The 20585-nt window shown below is 47.2% G+C and overlaps 11 protein-coding genes across 11 annotated transcripts; 3 read left to right on the plus strand and 8 right to left on the minus strand.

The window, feature by feature from the left end:
- Positions 1-7: 7 nt before the first annotated feature.
- Positions 8-2026, minus strand: C8Q69DRAFT_491566 (hypothetical protein). Its single transcript, XM_028632149.1, has 3 exons — positions 1604-2026; positions 1296-1440; positions 8-1208 (listed from the first exon to the last, which is right to left on the minus strand). The coding sequence occupies exons 1-3, from the start codon at positions 1805-1807 to the stop codon at positions 217-219; spliced, it is 1341 nt and encodes a 446-aa protein (XP_028486154.1). The 5' UTR covers positions 1808-2026; the 3' UTR covers positions 8-216.
- Positions 2027-2171: 145 nt separating this feature from the next.
- On the minus strand, positions 2172-2963 carry C8Q69DRAFT_465544 (hypothetical protein). The gene is made up of 4 exons (XM_028630494.1): positions 2735-2963; positions 2620-2651; positions 2453-2529; positions 2172-2390 (listed from the first exon to the last, which is right to left on the minus strand). Exons 1-4 carry the CDS (start codon positions 2872-2874, stop codon positions 2367-2369), a joined length of 273 nt encoding a protein of 90 aa, XP_028486155.1. The 5' UTR covers positions 2875-2963; the 3' UTR covers positions 2172-2366.
- A 1105-nt stretch (positions 2964-4068) lies between these two features.
- On the minus strand, positions 4069-4753 carry C8Q69DRAFT_401321 (hypothetical protein; the record flags this gene model as incomplete). Its single annotated transcript, XM_028627919.1, has 2 exons — positions 4069-4268; positions 4342-4753. 2 exons carry the CDS (start codon positions 4751-4753, stop codon positions 4069-4071), a joined length of 612 nt encoding a protein of 203 aa, XP_028486156.1.
- A 924-nt stretch (positions 4754-5677) lies between these two features.
- C8Q69DRAFT_486429 (hypothetical protein) lies at positions 5678-6425 on the minus strand (the record flags this gene model as incomplete). The annotated part of the gene is made up of 3 exons (XM_028631902.1): positions 5678-5716; positions 6022-6261; positions 6360-6425. The coding sequence occupies 3 exons, from the start codon at positions 6423-6425 to the stop codon at positions 5678-5680; spliced, it is 345 nt and encodes a 114-aa protein (XP_028486157.1).
- A 970-nt stretch (positions 6426-7395) lies between these two features.
- On the minus strand, positions 7396-8742 carry C8Q69DRAFT_249274 (S-adenosyl-L-methionine-dependent methyltransferase). The gene is made up of 5 exons (XM_028626568.1): positions 8190-8742; positions 8102-8112; positions 7952-8037; positions 7627-7892; positions 7396-7541 (listed from the first exon to the last, which is right to left on the minus strand). Exons 1-5 carry the CDS (start codon positions 8541-8543, stop codon positions 7413-7415), a joined length of 846 nt encoding a protein of 281 aa, XP_028486158.1. The 5' UTR covers positions 8544-8742; the 3' UTR covers positions 7396-7412.
- Positions 8743-9224: 482 nt separating this feature from the next.
- C8Q69DRAFT_249457 (hypothetical protein) lies at positions 9225-11333 on the plus strand. Its single transcript, XM_028626570.1, has 4 exons — positions 9225-9689; positions 9848-10122; positions 10189-10574; positions 10658-11333. The coding sequence occupies exons 1-4, from the start codon at positions 9388-9390 to the stop codon at positions 11138-11140; spliced, it is 1446 nt and encodes a 481-aa protein (XP_028486159.1). The 5' UTR covers positions 9225-9387; the 3' UTR covers positions 11141-11333.
- A 347-nt stretch (positions 11334-11680) lies between these two features.
- On the minus strand, positions 11681-12658 carry C8Q69DRAFT_486431 (Tim17/Tim22/Tim23/Pmp24 family-domain-containing protein; the record flags this gene model as incomplete). Its single annotated transcript, XM_028631903.1, has 6 exons — positions 11681-11738; positions 11802-12025; positions 12099-12312; positions 12378-12404; positions 12475-12590; positions 12644-12658. The coding sequence occupies 6 exons, from the start codon at positions 12656-12658 to the stop codon at positions 11681-11683; spliced, it is 654 nt and encodes a 217-aa protein (XP_028486160.1).
- Positions 12659-13074: 416 nt separating this feature from the next.
- Positions 13075-13826, plus strand: C8Q69DRAFT_401391 (hypothetical protein; the record flags this gene model as incomplete). The annotated part of the gene is made up of 2 exons (XM_028627924.1): positions 13075-13287; positions 13347-13826. The coding sequence occupies 2 exons, from the start codon at positions 13075-13077 to the stop codon at positions 13824-13826; spliced, it is 693 nt and encodes a 230-aa protein (XP_028486161.1).
- Positions 13827-13974: 148 nt separating this feature from the next.
- On the minus strand, positions 13975-15308 carry C8Q69DRAFT_249434 (putative ribosome biogenesis protein). Its single transcript, XM_028626569.1, has 2 exons — positions 15157-15308; positions 13975-15101 (listed from the first exon to the last, which is right to left on the minus strand). Exons 1-2 carry the CDS (start codon positions 15171-15173, stop codon positions 14123-14125), a joined length of 996 nt encoding a protein of 331 aa, XP_028486162.1. The 5' UTR covers positions 15174-15308; the 3' UTR covers positions 13975-14122.
- A 1902-nt stretch (positions 15309-17210) lies between these two features.
- C8Q69DRAFT_465583 (hypothetical protein) lies at positions 17211-18421 on the plus strand. Its single transcript, XM_028630495.1, has 6 exons — positions 17211-17632; positions 17681-17733; positions 17792-17864; positions 17921-17972; positions 18025-18296; positions 18378-18421. The coding sequence occupies exons 1-5, from the start codon at positions 17546-17548 to the stop codon at positions 18117-18119; spliced, it is 360 nt and encodes a 119-aa protein (XP_028486163.1). The 5' UTR covers positions 17211-17545; the 3' UTR covers positions 18120-18296; positions 18378-18421.
- A 785-nt stretch (positions 18422-19206) lies between these two features.
- C8Q69DRAFT_249505 (RNase P subunit p30-domain-containing protein) lies at positions 19207-20522 on the minus strand. The gene is made up of 2 exons (XM_028626571.1): positions 20224-20522; positions 19207-20157 (listed from the first exon to the last, which is right to left on the minus strand). The coding sequence occupies exons 1-2, from the start codon at positions 20297-20299 to the stop codon at positions 19331-19333; spliced, it is 903 nt and encodes a 300-aa protein (XP_028486164.1). The 5' UTR covers positions 20300-20522; the 3' UTR covers positions 19207-19330.
- Between the last annotated feature and the right edge of the window lie 63 nt (positions 20523-20585).

The raw sequence follows: 20585 nt of genomic DNA on the forward strand, positions 1-20585 counted from the left end.
ATATCATCCGTTTGCAGCAGGTTTTTTGGATATCTTAATTAGAGGATAGAAGCTACTAGATCAGTAGGATCTAGATCCTTTACATGCAAACTGATAAGATAAGTACCGCCTTCCCTTTCACAACATTCAAAATAAACAGTACTTTATATGAACTTTAGAATTGACTTCGAATATAGTGAAAAGCTAACCCTTTTGCTAGCGATCTCGGTCTTCCTCTTAACTCCTCAAATACGCCTTTACAGCCTCTCCCCATACAGCACCACGCTTATAGAAATGCATCTGCGGTACGCTCCCCTCCTTCAACCCATCAATAGCCCGCGCCAAATCCTCACCTAGTCCCTCGTCCTTAATATCTCGAATCGGATACCGATATGTATGAAACGCAAATACCAGAGCCCTCGACCACGGAAGACGATGTAATGTCTGACGCTCACACCGAACAAAAGTCTGATCGAGATCCAATTCCTCCATTCTCAAAGGCGTTGTTGTTGATTCATCGTCCGCTCCACCGTGGATTTTGTTCCCGAAGGCTGAGAAAAGTTCCGCGTCCGTGGTGACGCTCCAATTGACGCGTCGTACGTATTTTCCGACTTCGAGCTTATCGAAGAATCGATCCATGCTTCGTTCGAGTTTTTCTTTGTATCCGGGAACCGGGTCATGGATGGTTGCGAGCCGATGGCCGAGTTTCTTGCGCGTGTTGAATCCGGCTGGGTAGCAGGTCGCGTACGCTTCGAGGATGTATTTCGTTGCTTCTTCTTCTCCTTCTTCTTCTCCTTCTCCTTCTCCTTCTCCGTCTTTCTTCTTCTTCTTCTTTTTTTCGGAGGAAGAAGATTTCTCCGGGAGAAGAATCAAAAAGTCCTCATCAACAGTCTTGATTAACGTCTCCAAAGCCGTAATAGTCGGGGTACTCTTTCCCACTTCCACAGGCCAGAGTTCTCCCGTGACGAGATTCTGAACCATAACTGCTTTTCCAGCCTCAAATTCTGTCCGATGCAGCTTGAACATCGTCGGATAACGACCTGGTAGATACGTTCCCATGAGATAAGTATACAGCTCATTAACAGCAGCGCGCGTGCGCGGATCCGAATCATCATTGACCGCGACGACGGTTTCGTGATATTCCTTCAAGAGGGAGCGTCGTAGTGCAAGACGTTCCTTGTAGGTTTTGTCCATGGGGATGAGGTCTGCTGGATCAAGGGTCTGGAGGCCTAGAATGTCCCCAATTAGCATGTACATACTACATACATAAACACATACATGGTTATGTGATTTTAAATCAAGGAGCGTCCTCATACCCATTGTGAGATGGTACTTTGGTTTAAAGGGACGGAATTTCAGAGGTTCTGTCATTTCCCAGTTAAAGTCCTCGAGAGGTTCGATTGGTGGGAAGGTCGATGCAGGGAGATCTCTATTTAACTTCGCTGCTTCTCGCGCTTCTCTCTGGGGGGTTGTTAGAAATGGCTCATAAATAAATCAAGACCGCTAGCTGAACGTAAGGACCACGAAAAAAAAAGCATGAAGTAACTCCAAAATCAATAAACCAAACTTCAAAGGGAAAAAAAAAAAGGAATAAAACCAGGAAAGAAGCCATCACATCACATACAGCTCTCCTCTTCAAATTCCATACAAACAACCCTACGGTCACAAGGATAAATAGCATCTTCGGCGTGATCTTCACCTCCTCGAGTTTCGTCCGGAGAAAATCCCCCACATCTTGTCGCGATATAACACCCCGGATTTGATTCCATGGTACGTACATCTCGAGGTTCTTATCGGCCACGTCGCGGAGGTTTGACATGTCGATCATTGTCTTATCTTAAGTACGGGGAAACCCGTTCTTTAGGAGTATAGAAAGGAACAAGAACAACAGAATCGAATATCTCTATATAATAAAAGATAACCCGGTGCAAGCAAAAGTGAGACGGGTCACGATGAATCTAACAAGGATAGAGATAAGAGAAAAGAAGAAATCGGCTGTGAGGTTTCGAGTGAACGTTCGGACATTTAATTGTGTGGTTGACGGTGCCGCCGGACTTTTAACATTCCTTGTTTGTGATAGGTTGGTTTCTCCGCCGTTAGAGGGGACATATCGCCGTTGATAAGATAACTGGAGGATAGATTATTATTATAAAGCCGGAACTATCATTGCCTACCCGTAAGATCAAGACCTTCATGTTTCTAACAACTATCAAGAACATCTAAAGTGGCTTACACCTGACAAATACGTTATAATTGACCCGCTAGGAAAAACTACCTACGTTGGAAGCCAAACTCTCGAATAGGTACCCTATCTACCTACTCAGTTTCTCTATCTCGCACATCGCTATCATAGAGTTCACTTCGCCAGAACGCTAGGTAAAAATTCCCTAAATATCCACGATTTCGTCCCGCTAGTTACCTAAGTTAGTAACCAGTGTTCGCAAAATGCAGCCTTGGACTGAGAGCACAATACCGTAGGACACAGTGGAAACTGGACTTCCGAAGTGGGATCGCAAATGTTTTCGTTGTTCGTGGCTTCCCAGCAAGTTCCTGGAGAGAGATAAGACGTTAAAGGGTCAGCGTGTGTACAGTATAACGTGAAGTGTACCTGGTTTCAGGTATTAAGAAACGAATCAGTACCGTCACTGCAAATGCATGCCATTTCATTTACCCTGATAAAAGCCAGTTAGATTAATCTCATTTATCGCCAAACTTAGGTAGTTGCGCAGTCCTGAAAGGCTTATCAGACACATACGGATCTGGGTGGCATGGTTGAGGGCCATAAGATATATCAGGCTCGCGAGCATCGAGGACTGGAGACGGGGATAGGGAAAGGACCTGGATAGCCAGGCTGGATGCCAAGACAATCGCAGCGGAACTGGTCAGAGTCTTCATGATTAACTAGGACTTTGTAATGGATTATGTATACTGTAGTAGCGAGAAGAAGGACTGAATGGGTGTGTGCATGGGCACTTTTATAGTACCATTTTCTAGATGTCTACGAATTTCTCAACCTGCGTAACCTCTGAGTGACCTGTATAGAACAAAGAAAGAACAACAAAGAAATGCGGACAGTACGGCTCGTTGTGAGACTATATGGGCTCCACAATTGAGATCAATTGATTATCATTGTTAAGCTGATTATCATAATGTATATTTTCACCCATAATATGGTTCTTATTCCATGTAATCCACTAAAGAAGACCATTTCTGTATTTCCACCGAATAATCTGTATTAGATTTACTGTTCAGTATAGCAGTAATATTGAACCGATATAGGTAGCAAAAAATAACGGTGTCAAGACATGGAAAAACCAAGAATCAGAGGAGTATCTAACCCGCGAGAACACATCTCGATAATACCTACAGGCCTCGTTAGACGGCGTTATATTATTGCCTTCATATCCTCATTTCCTGAGCTTAAGAGAATCAATTAAACGCAATTATGATAAGATCTTTGTTCGACATTCGTAAGGAATGATAGCAGTACTTTCTGTGCTGGGATCGATTTCTCGTGCAAACTATGCAGCAGAATACTGACCATATGCCGATTCCAGAGACCGAGTAGTACCGCCCACAAGACATTACCACACAATCATTAGAGGTTTACACTGTCACACAAAGACTGGATGCTCCAGACAGCCTCAATAGACATTGCTTGCCATCAGTCAGTGGAAGTAGCCTGCGGAGATCGCCGTAAGCCGATGCTTGTTTGTCACAAGAGCTTAAGATCAGCCACGTGGGAGTCGAAGAATCTTTGTTGCTGTGTTGCAGAATGATGTATATAAAATGTATACCATTACAATAACCATACCAGAAGCAATATAATACGAATATGTATGCATTGGCAGTAATATGTTTAACGATTCTCTTGCTCACAACTGAAGGAAGAGACAGGGAGAGGGATCCGCTGGTTGAAGATAGAAGAAAAAAACCAACGCTATCATGAGGCAAAATAAGAAAATAAAAACATAGTAAGCTAGCAGAATAATAGTATTCAGAGCGGAATAGGCATAGACAATATGCGACCGTGGAAACATAAAGATGACAACTCAACAGCACATTTGGATAGTTCACATTCGCAGCTGTCTAAATTTCTCGAATCCAGTGTCTGCTCATCTCATGCGCCATTAACCGATGCGCTCCAAGATGTTCCAGCAATATTTGCAATTTGGCGTGCTTGATTCGCGACGGAGGTACATCTCGAGGACTGGCTCCGCGGAAAGTCAGAATCTCCCTGACGCTCAAGGGGAGATGGTAGGATAGGAGAATGCGATCGAGTTGGGTGTCTGTGAGGCTGTTAGCTCATCATATCAAATCACACTACGAAAAGCCGCAAAGGTAATGCTGAGAAAGACATACTATCAAGTAACCTCATCGATTCTAGCGTTTTCGGCACTTGGAAGTCCGGCGGGAACCGCCCATCTGAACACATCATAGGATGGATCTGCGAGTACTTCTGGTGGCTGGCGTAATGGTTCGCGAGTGCCACGGCCAAATTGGTTTTGCGAACCGTCTCATTAAGACTCATTTCGTGGTTATATCCTCCTCCCATCTCTTCGAACCGACCACTGCCGGCGGGAAATGGAGAACGAGGCGGCATCTGGCCTGGCGTGGTGAATCGGGGATTGTCACTGAAATAATCCGCATGAAGGCCAAACCGTGCTCCCTCGAATGCAGCGCCGATATCGTGGGGTGACATGCCCCTATCCTCAGGAGACCTAGTAAAAGGGCCCCTCGGCATGTTCCTAAAGCGCTCTTCTCCAGAATGCATACCGTATAAGACTCTCAATCTCTCAAGTTTTGAGAAGCGACAAAGGTGAATCCAAGGGCAGTTAATATGTGAAATGAACGATGTATAGCCGATAATTCCGACTTCAGATGGCATCAAGTCCATGAAGGATGCGTCGTCTTATGCGGTCTCCTGACTTGTAAGTCCTGGCAATAACAACTCACCACGAGATGTCGTGAAACAGAAAGTAACAAGGAGCACCCTGTTTCATCCCAGTTTGCCAGTCCGCTGGAGCACCTGGAAACGCTAAGTGGCGAAGACCGGGAAGCTGCAGGAAAAAGAAGCCAGTAGGCATTGTCTCATTTACTCCAGGGCTGTTCAACAAACGCCTTACGCGAATTGACTTGCGCCCTTTGGGCTGCACTGGGCAGGTTGGACAGGAATATTATAGCCACAATCAACTGGGCAACAGAGTCCAGAACCGCATATGGCTTCGACGCGGCTGAGAATCTCACCCCAGGATTCTATTCCTAAGCGAGGATGTTTGCTTGCTCACGAGGGATCAGCGCAGCCTCACATGTCGCTGTTCAGAAATGGAAACTCTATTCACAGTGTAGCCTCGGCCACAAAAGAATAGAGTCGTCAGCTCGCAAAGTATACCAAGTACGTTCATCGTAAGGTTATGGTGCATAGTGAGTCACGCGAGTATATTGCAGGATGCGAAGCCGTCAAACATCGTAAACGCAATGAACAAGATTTGGAGAGCAAAAACATACAATGCTCTAAGAGAGTCCCAAGCTGAATTGCTCGCGGAACTCCGTCACATGAAGCAAGCCTCGACAAGTTACAAGACATGAGTAACTGATGTCCAATTGGCCCACCGGATGACAGACACAGCCTTGACGTTGCCAGACGATCACAGTCGACGATCCCAGCTGAATATGAGAGATAAAAGGCATTAAATGATTATTGATATTCTGCGGCACGGTCGTCTCGTAGGACTTTCTATTGCATAACAAATGTAGACATGCCGGTTAGTCCAGCAATCGGCTTGTCGAGATAATTAAACCGCCCCGTATGGAACCCCGGAGTTGATTTCCGCAGGGCAGAATCATCCACGGGAAGCGGCATACGGGACCTGATGGCTTCCGAGGTGGTTATGGTAACGATGCCCTCAAATCAGGAGAGAGCGCGTCCCTCGATCACCCACTGCTGTCCTTTGGATACCTCCTTCTCAAATCTGCATCCCCGTTCGTAAATCTTTCTGCTTCCATTGCTTTGTCATTATGACTGGACCCGGGCCGTGATACAGGCCGTGATCCAGGACGGGAACCATAACCACTGCTTTCACGTTCCACTCCGCGAAGACTGAACGCTCGCCGGTGCCCACTTGGTCGCTCGCTCAGACTCGGGGCGCGGGGCTTCTCTCTGCCTCGTGCCCGGCCTCCAATAACGGGTATCTTGTACGTTGCCAGCCGCCAGATATAAAGTAGGAAATCAAAGACTATCAAGAAAGCCCAGGGGCCTATAGTCAGTAGGCCGAGTACGAACTACATACACAGAATAAGGTTAGTATATGTTCTTCAAGTAGAATGCCACCAAAAATTCCCGCAGGTGGCAGCGATAGAGCAGCTAGAAGAAGACATACAAAGATCCTCACAACCCAGGTTTCAAACGTAGTGAGATACGGCGGGAGAATCGAGTACCACGCCATTATACCTTCGCTGTTCCATGCACACGACCACGATTCCTAAGGATGTCCCCTCTCTTTCCTTATGACCGGCTTTCCTCCAGACAGCTCCCGCTCAGCTCGTCCGGGTCCGCGTGGTGTTCAACAGTCGGAAGGCTCCGTTGCCGAGTGTTCTGACTTTCCAGCACCGCAACACATTCAAGCAAGCGTTCGCGCTACGACAGCGACCGCAATCGCCTTCTGTTCAGCAATGAGGGTATAGAGTCACAGCGGATGCCCGAAGAGGGAGCCTCAGTTATCGCCAACGAGCGACAGGGCCGGATACGCGCGGGGGTTTCGTCGGAGCTGTCAATGCGCAGGGGAGCCTCCTCCACTTTTCAGGGGCGCCACGTCCAGGCAATCACGACAATAATACGAGGCGAGCAATTGAGAGAGCGACAGATGATGGAGAAGGAAGAGGAAAGGAGGGGATTGATCTCCCTCCGGAGAGTGGAGAGGTGATGATGTCTTGCAAGTAAAGCTCCCGGAGTTGATCGGCGAAAGAAACGATCGCGGTCGCGCCTACCCGATCGGGAAATATCATATCAGATGCTCGGGGTTTCGTCCCGGGGAATTATTATTATTATGCGAGCTATAGATACCTTGAGATAGCTATAGTGACGATAGAAAATATATAACAGAATGTTCCGGAAGCTATACGAGTACACGTGAAAGCATCGAATTTGTTCAGCTTAACTAGGTACCTCAGAAGAGCAGCCGGATCGTATGCCTTCACATGATCTTTCAAACGTCATCTCTGATCAACATCAACATTTTATGCTTCTAGTTCTCCGGCTATTGACCTGCAAATTAGATAGCCATAACTTCAACCGTCGACTCGTCAAATACCAAAGCGAGGCGAGACATGCTCAACGCTTTATCAGCTTAAATGTGCATAACTTTACATCAACGGTTATAACACCACATACAGCAGTATAGATGTGCGCCATATGATGTCAGTTGACTGTATCCTTATTCTGACTCCGTAGGCAAAGCACGAGTCCAAGCAAAGTAGGTATGACCGTGTAGAGCGACTTCGCCATTCTCGTTCTTTTCCACACCATCACTCTTCAATATCTCAGCGACCTCTGCTTTGGTGTCCTGTAAACAGATGCATCAGTACAACAACGGACGACCAACAAAGTACCGGAATATCGAAATAGAATTCCGTGAATTTACAACTTACTTCTAGTTCCTTTCCCTGCAGAATTGCGATCTGACTGAGCGTGTGGAATCGATCCCAAACCGCACTGGGCGACAAGAATTTTGTGAAAGGTACAGAGATCTCTTGCAAAGGCTGAGAAAAGAGAATAGGCTTTTGCTCCTTATCTTCCAGGACCTTTCTCCACGCACTATGTCTGAATCGAGGCTGGTTGTCATCGTGTCTCCAGATGATGTCTTTCATCTTAGCTTCGCCCTCTGTTCGGGGTGTCCATTCTCTGGGCGAGTTATCTCAGAAGAAAGTCAACATCTGAATACGTACTTCTTTGAGTCAAGGCTGCGCAGCTTACAATCTTCAATATTCCAGATAACGCCGAAATATCCGCCAGGCTTCAAGACGCGGTGAATTTCCTCTAGAGAGTCCCGGTTGGAGAACCTGCAGGAAGCGTCAATCGAGGAGATTCGATCGACATAGTCATACTGGATGGAAATATACTCACCAATGCCACGCCTAAATATTAATTATATCAGTATCACTAGAGTAGATTTTTTTTTACTTCCTATTTTGGTTGGTTCTGAGATGCATACCTGAGCCGCGATGAGCCCGTCAACGTTCTTAGACGGAACTGGAATAGAAGTCGCCGTTCCATTTACCACCCTTACTCCAGGAAGAGACTTCCTCTCCAGCTCTGCGCGCATCTCGTCGTGTGGCTCGACAGCCAGGATATCGAATGCCTCCGGTCGCGCCGCAAGAACCTCGGTGAACTTCCCCGTTCCAGCCGCGAGATCTACCACCTTTGCACCTGCATTGCCCGCCAGATGAAGGGCCGCGAGCAGCTTATCGACCGCCTCTGCGGGGTATGAGGGGCGATGTTTATCGTAGGAAGATGCATTGGCAAAGCCGGCCTTCGCGATGGCAGATAGAGACTTTGACGCTGGCATTGAGTCGACTATACAGTATGTGCTGTCTGTACACCAACAATGTTGAATTTTGAGGTTGAGCCCTGATGATATGTTTCCAGACAAGCAGGATAGTTAAACCATAAGATGCAGAATCAACGTTAGTAAGTCCGTCCCTGACTTTACCTATCCTCGATGTCCACGAGTTAAACATCTGTCTACCACGTTGGTTAAGTGAAAGTATCCACCCGAAAGGCGGCTTATTCCGCAGCATTTAGTTACCGATGGCGGGAGCAGCAATACTTACTACATGATCATTGAAATCGGGAGAACAAATATTATGTGTTCATATTAACAGAATTCAGGGATCGCAAATTTTGGACCAAGAACTAGCAATAGCGACTGCTTTTCTTGATTTTCGAGACAAAATTACCTGGACAATCAGAAATTTACCAGAGGATAAGTCACGCCAAAACTAAGCCGGCCGAAAATGTTCCAGTTTTCTCTATAAACCACAAGGTATATTCCCACAAAGATATAATAATAGACTAAATAGAGGGCAATAATTTCCATAATACAAACTACACCACTGGTAAAAAGAAGCAGACAAAAGACTAGTTGACAGACGCGCAGGACGCCTAAAAATGACGAATCGGGCGCTATGATTGCGACAGGGAGATACAATAGGTAGATTGTAGTGCAGTGGACATGTCAGACTGCAGAGACTGATCTGACCTCAGACACACAACAACATCTGATCACGATTTAGCTAAAATAATCTCCAAATTTGCTTCGTGGTTATGCTACATCCCATTAATCGAGGATAAGCAGGTACCTAGTTACCTTTCCATAAACCACATAATCAATATATATACAGTACACGAGGATGTCAACGGCAACGCCACATTTTAAAGTCCTTATAGCTGGTGGTGGTGTTTCCGGGCTCACCTTGGCGCTTGCTCTTGAACGCGCTGGTATCGACTACGAGGTATTCGAGAAAGGTGACATCGATACTGATCTCGGTGCATCGATCGCCATCCATGGACCTACTGTTCGAATCCTGGATCAGCTCGGTGTCTGGGCAGATATCGAGCCACTCGTGACTGATATGGAGAGGTGTTATCGAGTTGATGGTAAAACTGGACATGTGATTCTTGACTCTGATTTTCATCGAGTGCTACAGGATGAGTACGTATGACCTTATATTAGTTTCTACTCTGGTACCGTTCCATTCTGTGTATTTTGGGCAGCAGATTCCAATGACTGCGAAGCTCAAAATTATCTCATTGCTTCATATATACTCTCAAAAATGCCTCTATGTTGTTCTAAAGAGCTATCTGACACAGATACAGGTTCCATTGGCCCATCGTATTCCTCGAACGGAGAATACTTCTCAAGGCCATCTACAATCGCATCCAGAATCAGTCAAAAATCCATAGCCACGCAGCCGTGATTAAATACGACCAAGATGCCGACGGCGTTGTTGTAACCACCAGCGCGGGTGTATCCTGTCGGGGAGATATTCTCGTCGGAGCAGACGGTATACATAGTCACATCAGAACACTGATGTCTAAGCATACTAGAGAAACCAAGGAGCCTCTCAGCAGGGAAACCAATAATAGTACGGTATCTCCGAATAATGAACTCACCTTGTATCTCTCCAAGTCGCTGATCCAAACCAAACCAGCTTTCGTGACTGAGTTTCAAATCATCTTCGGTGTCTCCCATCACGAACCCACCGCATCTTGGTTGGCAGATGGACATACTGTCTATCTGACCCACGGCGACAATCACTCAGCAATCGTCATCAAGACAAGACCAGATCGTGTATTCTGGTTCTTAATCAATAAGATCAAACGGACAGAATATGACTATGTCCACCGCCTTCACTATACCCAGGAGGATGCCCAAGCACTCATTGATGAGCGCGGTGGACTCTTAATTGTGCCAGGACACCCTATCCGGGAGTTGTGGGACTCTCGAATTAAGGCGACTCTAGTCCCGATGGAAGATGGTATTGTCAAGAAATGGAACGATGGGAGAGTCCTCTTAATCGGTGATTCTGTACATAAGGCACGTCCTCTTCGTTATTCCTTCCATTGCAGAATCACAGTTCATGAGAACTTCAGCCCATTGCTAACTAGGAACTTTAACAGTTCACTGTAAATGCCGGTCTTGGAGGTAACATGGCCTTCGAAGCCGTTGCACATTTGACAAACCGACTTGTTTCATTGCTGAAACAAAACCCTCGCCCAACATCACAAGATCTGACTTCGCTCTTCGAAGAATTCGAAAGCGCTCATCGACCGCGCACAGAAATTGCCCGGAACATGTCGATCTACACCACACGCCTTGAAAGTCAAGCTAGTTGGTTCCTGAAGTTCTATGCTCGATACATCATGCCGCGGAATTCGGCCAAACAGCTCAGTCAACCAATATTGGAATGGGCCCTCGCTGCTCCGTGGTTGGAGTTCGTGCCGTTGCCAGATAGGGATGCTGATTTTCTGGCGAAGAAGGAAGAGCATGAGAAGGCTCAGAAAGATCGTGCGTACTCTGCAATTACGTGGTCTACTGTGGGTACCGGTCTGGTGTTAACTACCGCTGCGGTTATCTGGGGGTTGCGTCTAAGACGGGCTTGAGTTTTTAGATGAGGTTTTTTCTAACAAATATCGAATCGATATGCCAATGTTTGACAGCTATTAAGTGATCGAAAAGACCAGTTAGATTGACACAGGACTGAAATCATGTAGGACTGGCTCTCTCGTGTCTTGCTATGTAGAACAATATCTCTTAGTCAATGACAGACAGGATCATCCAGGAGATTGATCACAAGTAATCTATATGTTAGCTCATCTTCAAATACGGTACTCATCTATCGACGTAAACATCAAAACTGCCCACTGACTCATATATCCATGACGTAAGACTGCATTTCGTTCACTGTGTGATGCTAGCTATACATGTCGCACTCAGACTCTGCACATCCCTAATGAAAAAAAAAAACCCAGGTATCTGTGGCTTGAACCGGTCACAGCTGACGAGGGAGACAGGTTTAAAGATAGAAAATGTTGGAAAGAATGCCTCGCACAAGATAGGTATAGGAACTATGAATAGAGTTGCAAATCATAAAACATGAACCGACCCTCTAAACGCCTGTGGATGATCCTCTATGCCCTCAATTATTTATTGTGAATCAAGAGGTTACGGAATGAGTCCCAATGATCAGAATCCGCATAACTGGTAATATTTGTCAGTAAAGTATAGCGGAAGGCAAAAAAGAAGAAGATAAATGGTACGTACATGTACTTCATACTGCTTCGCAAGCTCGAGGCCAATGTGTCGGGGTACCAGCGGAAGATATACATGACAAAGGCCCACGTAAAGCTTGCGAAAACTGGCCAGGCGTTATTTGTCATCTTTTCTCGGGTATCTGGCGTGATCAGATGAGAGAGAGGGTGGACGTTAGGTTGGATGGCGATCTTAGCAAGAGCAAGCATCACTCGCGCAAACACGTAGATTACAATCTAAGAATATGTTATCAGTCATGGCAAGATCAAATATTTGGAGAAGGCATCCCATAGACGTGTGTATGCGCACCTGTTGGCTCACGCTGCCCGGGTTTCGGCCAAAGACGACATATCCTCCCAACAATCCGGCCATAAAGGTATCATATCGACCCTCTTTTCGGGACGCCGTAGGGCTCAACATCCTCAGAACTACCAGTGTTGCCTTATATACGATAGCAAAGGTCGCTAGGTTGCGAGCATGTAGCCGAGTGGCTTTCAGGACGAGCTTAGTCTTTTCTCGGATTCTAAATGCAGTATTCAATTAACAACTGACCGACTGCAGAATGCAGAATGCACAGGATATACTTACGTCCCCGATCTGAATAGGAATATCATCCTAAACACAGAGTATCAGAATTATCAATATTCTGACTGCAGCCATCACATTCTCTTCCAAGGTTCCTTACACCAGTGCGTGCGGAAACCGCACTTTAGCACCGTACACCGCGCCATTTCGAGCGCCTTTGATGATAGCCAAAAAGGGAGCGAGGTCCGGATCGAGGACAATGGAATTTAATCGTTCCTATAGTAGATGTCAGAGTCTGAAGCTTGTGTTAACACGTCGGGCATCGCTACCATGATGGCATCCATGGCGCCGTTCTGCGGCCGCAACCTGGCCGAGATGCTAGTCAGCGGTAAAAGGGATCTCAGCCAGGCGCTGCGCGTGCATAGATAAACTATAGGTTAAATAGGTCTACACCAGCTGTGCCGTCATGAACAGTAACTGGCTCTGAAAGATCATTGAGGGATGATGATGACCCCAAAAATGCGGGCAGCCCATCCAAGTCCGACCGGGAGACTCCTCGGCATGTGAAGCAGTGCCGCGGTTGCTTCCAGAGCGACGTCAGTGATGGTCACGTGAGTAACTGCCGATCGGCATCCGTGTATCAGAAGTTGTATCTAGTCTGGGCTGTAGGCCACGATGTATTTTCTGGATTCGGATTAAGAATTAAATAAGTTCGCACTTCATCTATCCATTCTTTGTCTTTGCATGTATCGTATCAATCATGGTTCTCCCGGAAACAACAAGACAACAGATCACTGCGGCTCTTTTTCGTCAAGAACCTTACCCGTACATCTGTCTCACCTACAATGTCTCTGACAGACAACTCCGGAGGATAGCACATTGTCTTCGAACATGGGGGACGACGGTACCGCCACGAAAAGAGCATACAAAGCCAATGGGACGGCCTCCAGTTGTGCCGAAAGAGGTCCAAGAAGTATGCCGCGGGGAGGTACAGTTAAATCGTTTCAGATTAGATAATTGATTCCTATCCAGGAACTCCGAGATTATGTCGAGAAACACCCAATAGCTGGACTCAAAGAGATCCAGTCTTATCTGCAAAGTGAATGCAATACCAAGTTCGGCCTTTCAACGATATCGCGGCGGCTGAAAGATATGGGGTATGCCCTCAGCATCGTGTCTCGAGGAGCAACGTCGGTGGAAAAGGACAATATTCCCAACCTTAGCCAAGAGGACAGGGAACGCTTGTTACTGGATCCCGTTGCAACGGAAGCGATGGCTGGTCGCGGTACGGTCTATGCGTGGTTAAGAGGCACCAAGCCAGTTCCACGTCGGCAAGGCGTCCGACCAAAGAGGAAGAGAGCTTCCGATGATCCTCAAGGACACGAAGTAGAGGATGATAGAGAGCATTGTAGTGAATTTTCTGATGTGGACTCGCCAGAACACGATGCTAATGGCCCGGGTGCAAATATACGGGCCTCAGAGCCTTCAACCACCCATGGCACCTTAGAGTGATGTTTAATATTCTTTACATTATTGCTTCGAGTTAATTTCATCGCCAAATGGCAGCAACCATTACATTTTCGGCGATCGATATCTCTTCTCCCTGTGCAAAGAAAGGATACGGAAAAGTGATCCAGGATGTTTGTTGGAAATAAGCTGGAAAGCATGCTTTTATAATTCGGGAAAGGTCGATATGCATCATCTGGACAGGTACCCTAGTATGACAAACAGTGAAACTATTTTTCCGCGTGGCCCAAACCAACCATAACGCCGTGCTAAGAAACAGAATCGAGTCCCATATGTGGGCTCTAGCCTGTTCTCGCTCTCTTTCTTCCCTCGTCATCTGAGACCTCGTCCACATCCATCATATCAGCGTCGCCTTCGTCGTCAGAATCGATTCCAGCGCGTCTCTTGAGACCCTTCATCTTCCTCGTCTGCAGACCACCAAGATCCTGCTTGCCCAGGTGCACTCTGCCGACTTTGTCACCGATGGAATCCATGCTGATGTTCTTCTTTGTTCTTTCCTCGTTCGGCTTCCTGCCTTGCTTCATCGCCGCTTTCATGGCATCTGGCTCCGCTTCACGGATACGGCCGATCTTGAAATCGAACTTGGGACCTATCTCATCCAGCTCAACACGGGGCAATTTCTGACCACTCTTCTTTGTGCGAATCTTATACCACCGCAGGTGGATCACGGGCGCAGTACCCTCAACAGGTTCCTCAGCGCCAACCATCAAGATGTACTGCAAACCCTCCACATCGATCTTGTCCGTTTCCTCTCCTCTGAAAATATCCAGCAGCATGCTCTTCACCATCGCGTAGTTGGCGGCAGTCGAATCCTCCCAGGCGCTACCAGCGAACAGCATCATGGGCTTCAGTCCGACACCGATGTTCATCTTCAAGGCATTTGGAGGCGGGACAGCGCCCTCATCTTGCGGCGGCAGCAGCATCAGTTCACACATATCCAAAATTTTCGCATTGAATATTCTCGCAATCGTCACACAGTTGGGACGCTTCTTGCTACTGCTCCCAAAGACCACGACACCACACTCGTTCTTGTTGGCAAGGAATTCGAGGCTCTCCACATTCTCAAATGGGTGGATATTCTCATTCTTCTTATGAAACAGGATCGAATTAGGCTGGGTAAGTCCATGGATAGTCTTCAGAACAGTGTGTAGAGGAGTAGGACATTTCGTGCCATGTAGCAAAAGAGTGCGCTTCGCGGGCTCGATGAGCTGCGGTTCTCGGGCCTTGAGAATGCGTGCCGCACGGGCGGTCTTGGGCTTTCTGCAGAAAAAGTCAGTCTGGGCACCCTAGATGATAAATTCAGCCTGATACGTACACTTCTCTCAACATCATAGTGCCCTTTTCTTCTGCTGAAGGAGTGAGGTGAAGATGGCTAGTTCGCTGTGCGGAAAGAAAAGTTTTGGGGATGGAAGTCTTGGCGCTCTTGACCAAAGTTCCTTATCGATAAGCTTATTCTGGATAAGTGCCAAGAACATATCCAAAGTCTATCCAAGGCTTTCAAGAAGACACTTCTGTTGCAAAATCAACCAGTCTTTGAGGGAAGGACTCTACGGACCAGATAAAATGGTCGTGGTATAGCATAAGTTTGTTCATATCCAAATTATGCGCCACTCAAGCTCGCAATATCCGTCCAGAAATCTATTCACTCATTGTATATTTTATCTCGCTCTTGAAAGGACAGGACTCAAAATTCCTTTCTATTCTCTTACCATGAAGAAACAAATACGAGCCCTCGAACTGATCGACTTCCGTCCATATGTAGAAAATTATAAAGCTATGGCTACTGAAATACTCACGCAGTAACTCGTCATTACTCACATAGAGCTTGGCACGAGCGTCCTTGACTGCCCCTGGGAAGAGATGGCGTTTTCGTTTCAGGCATTGTACGTGCTAAATCCTATGGTATGTTCATCTATTAGAAATCTAAAAACGGACATGTAGTTTAACTAAATCATACTTCCCGTGGACCAAGGACTGAAGAGCTACCTAAGAGATTTCGCAGGATATCTCTGCTGCGAGCTCGTCAGAAACAATAATGACTACAGCGGAAACTCTCGAGTAGCCATGTTTCATCATCCCATTGTACTCGATAATGCATGTCATCGATTATACGCAAAGGGCCCAATCGTCGCAAGAGGTCTTCAGACAATTCACCATCCTTAATAACCAGAACCGTCCTATAATAGCTCACGCTTCAAAGGTAAGATAGCCTAAGAAACAAAAAAAACGGTTTCTTTTTCTTTCCTGGGGATAATAATCCTTACCTCTATAACTCTACTTCGGCCCCATCCTCAAAGTATTGGTCATCACCATCTGCTGTAAACACTTAACACTAAAACAGGGTCAACAGGTACGCGGCCCCTCGAGTGAATTTCTGTACAGATCTAGAACCTGGCCAAACAGAAGTCAGATCTGAGGATTTGGCCCTATCGAGTTTCATCTAGAGACCGCTCGTATGGTAATGCCATTTCCAGTCCATCGTCGGCACTAGCATCTACTTAGATATGTCCTGCGCACCGACGATGTTTTAGCAGCACTAATGCTACTCCATGTAGGTGGGATTAGCAGCCTGTGTTATAGAATTTGAAATTCTATTTTAAAATAGCTTACTATGGATAGCTTCAACGCGAATGTAAGCTTTATTCCTAAAAGTTGGTACATTCTTAATTGGTGGTACATAATGTCAAGATAATCCCTTCGTTCACCGAGAGATTCAGCAGCTTATCCGATGCGGTAAGACCATGAGTTTCGGCAAAATGTTTCATTTGTTTCAAATTAAGCCTCGAATAGCGATATGGGCATATACAAGTCACGTGAAATCAACTGTTTACCCCTGGTTTCACCATTAGATATCGCAAACTTTCCTCATGAAAGTAAACAGCTTCAGATTCTCTTGCCTGCAGATTGTCATTGTTTTTTTATTTCTATAGTGTATAAATCACTGGTCTTTGAGTATAGTCAATTGAATGCGATATTGACTTTCCTTGCTCTGGCCACGTACCAATACCTGAGTTGTCAACGGAGCATGTAACTAAGTAATAAGCCAAGAGCAACGAGACGCTACTGATGAGTCCTGAGACGACTACTGTCTGATTTCACGGCCAAAGGGGCATGAGCAAGTGCTCCATCATGCGGCACCAGTACAGATCGAGCAATAATAACGGTCTTAGAACTCTGCTAATGCCAGATCCGAGTCCGCATCAAGGCAATCCTGCCGTAAGCTGTACACTAATATTCACCATGTTAAACAAACTTGGAACCTCTAGGACTAGGGTTTGCGCAACAGATGCCAAACCATGGATCAACATATACAGGAACAAGTAGTTAATTAGTTGCTGCAAGTAATAATAACTAATCGAAATCTGCGCACCAGCTTCCAGACTCCGTGCCTGATTGCTGAGCCCCGTGCAAGTCTCGTCTCTCTCTCTCTTTCGCTTCTTTTCAATTCTTTTTTGCGCAGGTCCGCCTAAAGCTTGCTAAGCGGGTACCTTTTCATTCCTTTTCTTTCTGTTTTCCAGGTGATCTTCAGGCCAAGAATAATAATAAGACAGTCTACACTCGTTTACTTTGCCCCTGGAGGGCCTCGCCTTTGAATCGCTGTGTTGTCTATCTCAATCTTCGGAAGCCCTCGACGCCTGGTTGCGGGTTCCTCATCAAGGTCTCGGACAGTAATACAAACAGAGCACAGAGGATCATCCGTTACGATGAGGAAAGGACAACATAATGGGATGGGGCCCAATCCCTCGTTCACATGGCACGTTGGAGTGCTTCTGCTGCTTGCGATATCCAAGGTCAGTACCCTCCAAGTAGTAGTATAACCCATACTGAATTCTCCGCAGAATACGGTCAACGCACAATGGAACGCCACTATGTCAAACGCAGGACAGCAGCTGTATGATGGCCCAGTACTGTGTCCCGTTGAGATTGAATATAGCTAATTGGCATCAAAGTGCTGCTGGAACGTTGGGATCTGTTGGACCTCTACCCGGAGCACCCACGCCGACACAATCATTATTGGTTGGGGTACGATTTGTTGATTGATTTCTTATATTAAGGACATGGCTAATTATCGACTATAGACCGGAAACCTGAAGTCCAGTCCAGCGGTGGCAATAATCCCCCAAGCGCAAGGTAAGACGATATTCATAACTCGGAGTACCTGCAGTGGCTAACAATAATGAAGCTGCAGCGGACACCCTTGGATCTGTTGGGCTTTTGCCCGGAGCACCTACGCCGACACAATCATTGTTGGTTGGGGTAAGATATGTTGATTTCTAAAATTTGTGCTGCTACTGATTCTTACCAACAATCATAGACCGGAAACCTGAAGTCTAGTCAGGCGGTGGCCGCATCATCATCAGTCGCCGTAGTTGCAACATCATCGTCGGTAGCCGCAGTCGCAGCATCATCATCAGTTGCCGCAGCTGCAGCATCATCGTCAGTGGCCGCAATTGCAATATCATCGTCAGTGGCCGCAATTGCAACATCATCCTCGGTGGCCGCAGCTGCAGCATCATCGTCAGTGGCCGCAGTGGAAACATCATCGTCCTCGGTAGTCGCAGTCGCAGCATCGTCCTCGGTGGCCGCAGTCGCAGCATCGTCCTCGGTAGCCGCAATTGCAGCATCATCGTCGGTGGCCGGAGTCAGTACACCCGCCATGTCTTCCGCAGCAGTTGCGGCATCGTCATCGGCTGTTGCAGTACCTGCTGCCACACCTGCAGGTAGTGCCGGGTCCGATTCGGGAGCTTGCGACTGTACCTGTCTTTGCCCGGCTAGCGCTTTCAGCATATACCCATCCAGTTCAGCTGCCGCCCTAGCGTCAACATTCGCAACCATAATGACACCCGCATCGAGTGCTGTTGTAGCAGGCTCTACATCAGCAGTTATGTCTTCTAGTGTCGCTGTCCCTTCCTCGAGTAGTGTTGCGGCCCAGACAGAAAGCAGTACAGCAGTACAGGCCTCTAGCTCTGCAGCGGTACAGCAATCTACCTCTGCCGCAACGTCTTCGTCGTTCGTAGCAGAGACCACTGCAGCAGCAGCAACAACAACAGCAGCAGCCGCAAGTACAACTTTCACAACTGCGACATCAACAACATCAACGACCAGTGCCACAGCAGAGGCAGGGGGTGCTGCTGCAGCGACTGCAGATCCATTCGATATCAACACGGTTGCACTCCATAGCGCATTAACAATCGCGTTGTTTGGACGAGGGGAGGAAGCAGTGGCTACGGCGAGCCTGTGAGGAGAATAATATTCAGAGAATCGGAGTTGTCATCTCTGGAAGAGGCGGCTGCTAAATATTTTCGTATTTCATGTAATGGTTATCTCTTTTGTCTGTGTCTTCAGCAACCCTTAATCGCGAGATTAGAAATTCCGGTGACATCATGCTTAGATGCTAGCAGCACTGGTTTCTGTCCCTCGGATTCGTGACTGTAAACTGTAGTAGTGTTATGGCGTACCTTTAAGTCCGCCTGTATAGCCCGCTTGTATCAAGGAGCATCTGGACCGTGTGCCTCTAGACGTGCCTTCTTAGCTCTCCGTTTCATCTCACGCTTGGACAGAGGCTTCTCGGACTCCTCTGCTGGCGGTTCTGAACTGAGAGATGCCTTTCTCTTTAAGCTATCGGCGGCATCTGAGACTGCAGGGGCACTCTTCTTTGTCTTCGCAGGCTCAATCTTGGGCTTCTCCCCTCCGTGGACCACATCCACTATACCCCGCCAACTACTTCTCTTCAATCTTGCCAGCGCAGTCACTTTTCTTGCTTCTTCGCAGATTGCCTCTTTCCCGCGCTCTTGTGACAGACCCCAGACACAGGCAAGATTGATCACATCCCAGGGAGCACGCACACCTAGTGCCCTCTTGGCCTCACTCGATATGATGATGCCCCTTCCTCGCGTGGCACGAATTAGAGCCATAGCATTCCCAATGAGATTCCGTCGTGCTTCCAAGCCGCTTCCAGTCACACCAGGGCCATAGCAGATCTCGAAACGAACCCCACGCGAGATGGCCGACGCCAGTGTCTTGAATTTGAAATGGAACGGAAGACGTTCTGAGAAGTCGAGTGAGATCAGATCACAATCCAGGTTGTTGCATGCATTGAGAAGTGACTTTTCGTTCGTAGGTCGTACGGCAACCAGTGAATATGTCTCAGCCAGGGCCGTCAGACGTTGATTCTGCGAAGGATCTGCGAGCGGGATATTCACGCGGGACAGCAGCGTGAGAGACTTGGGAGCATTTGCTGGAGGAGAAGGCGGGGCAGCATTGGGGGGTATCTTCCCGGTGATCGTTTGAGACAAGGCGACAGTAGTGTAGCCCACTGGAACCCGGTCAGTTTCTCATGTCACGCGCAGAAATACAGAGAAAAAAAAAGGAATTGACGTACATTCTGCAAGAAACTCCAGCGTGTGGAGGATCTCAGGGTCATCAGGGGAATACGGCACATTCAGATCATAAAACATTTTGGCAGCTTAAAACCGTCCAGCCCGCCCTATGCCCTTCAGGGTTCTTGTCGATGGTGTAAAGTGAAGCTATTCTGCTGCTGTCCAGGAAAGGAAACTGAAAAGCGGCGGATAAACAGCTTTTCCGCCACCGCTTTAATCCCGCTAGCCGCATCGGGGGGCTCCCCACATGATCACCCCGTGACTTGGATGAACGAGTCTCTTACGCTGGTTCAACACCACCACCAGTGCGCGATCAGTTAACTGTTTCTGCAGTCACTTCGGGAAAAGTATCGCTGCTGATCGG

Source organism: Paecilomyces variotii, assembly GCF_004022145.1.
Source record: "Paecilomyces variotii strain CBS 101075 chromosome Unknown C8Q69scaffold_4, whole genome shotgun sequence".
NCBI classification, from domain to species: domain Eukaryota; kingdom Fungi; phylum Ascomycota; class Eurotiomycetes; order Eurotiales; family Thermoascaceae; genus Paecilomyces; species Paecilomyces variotii.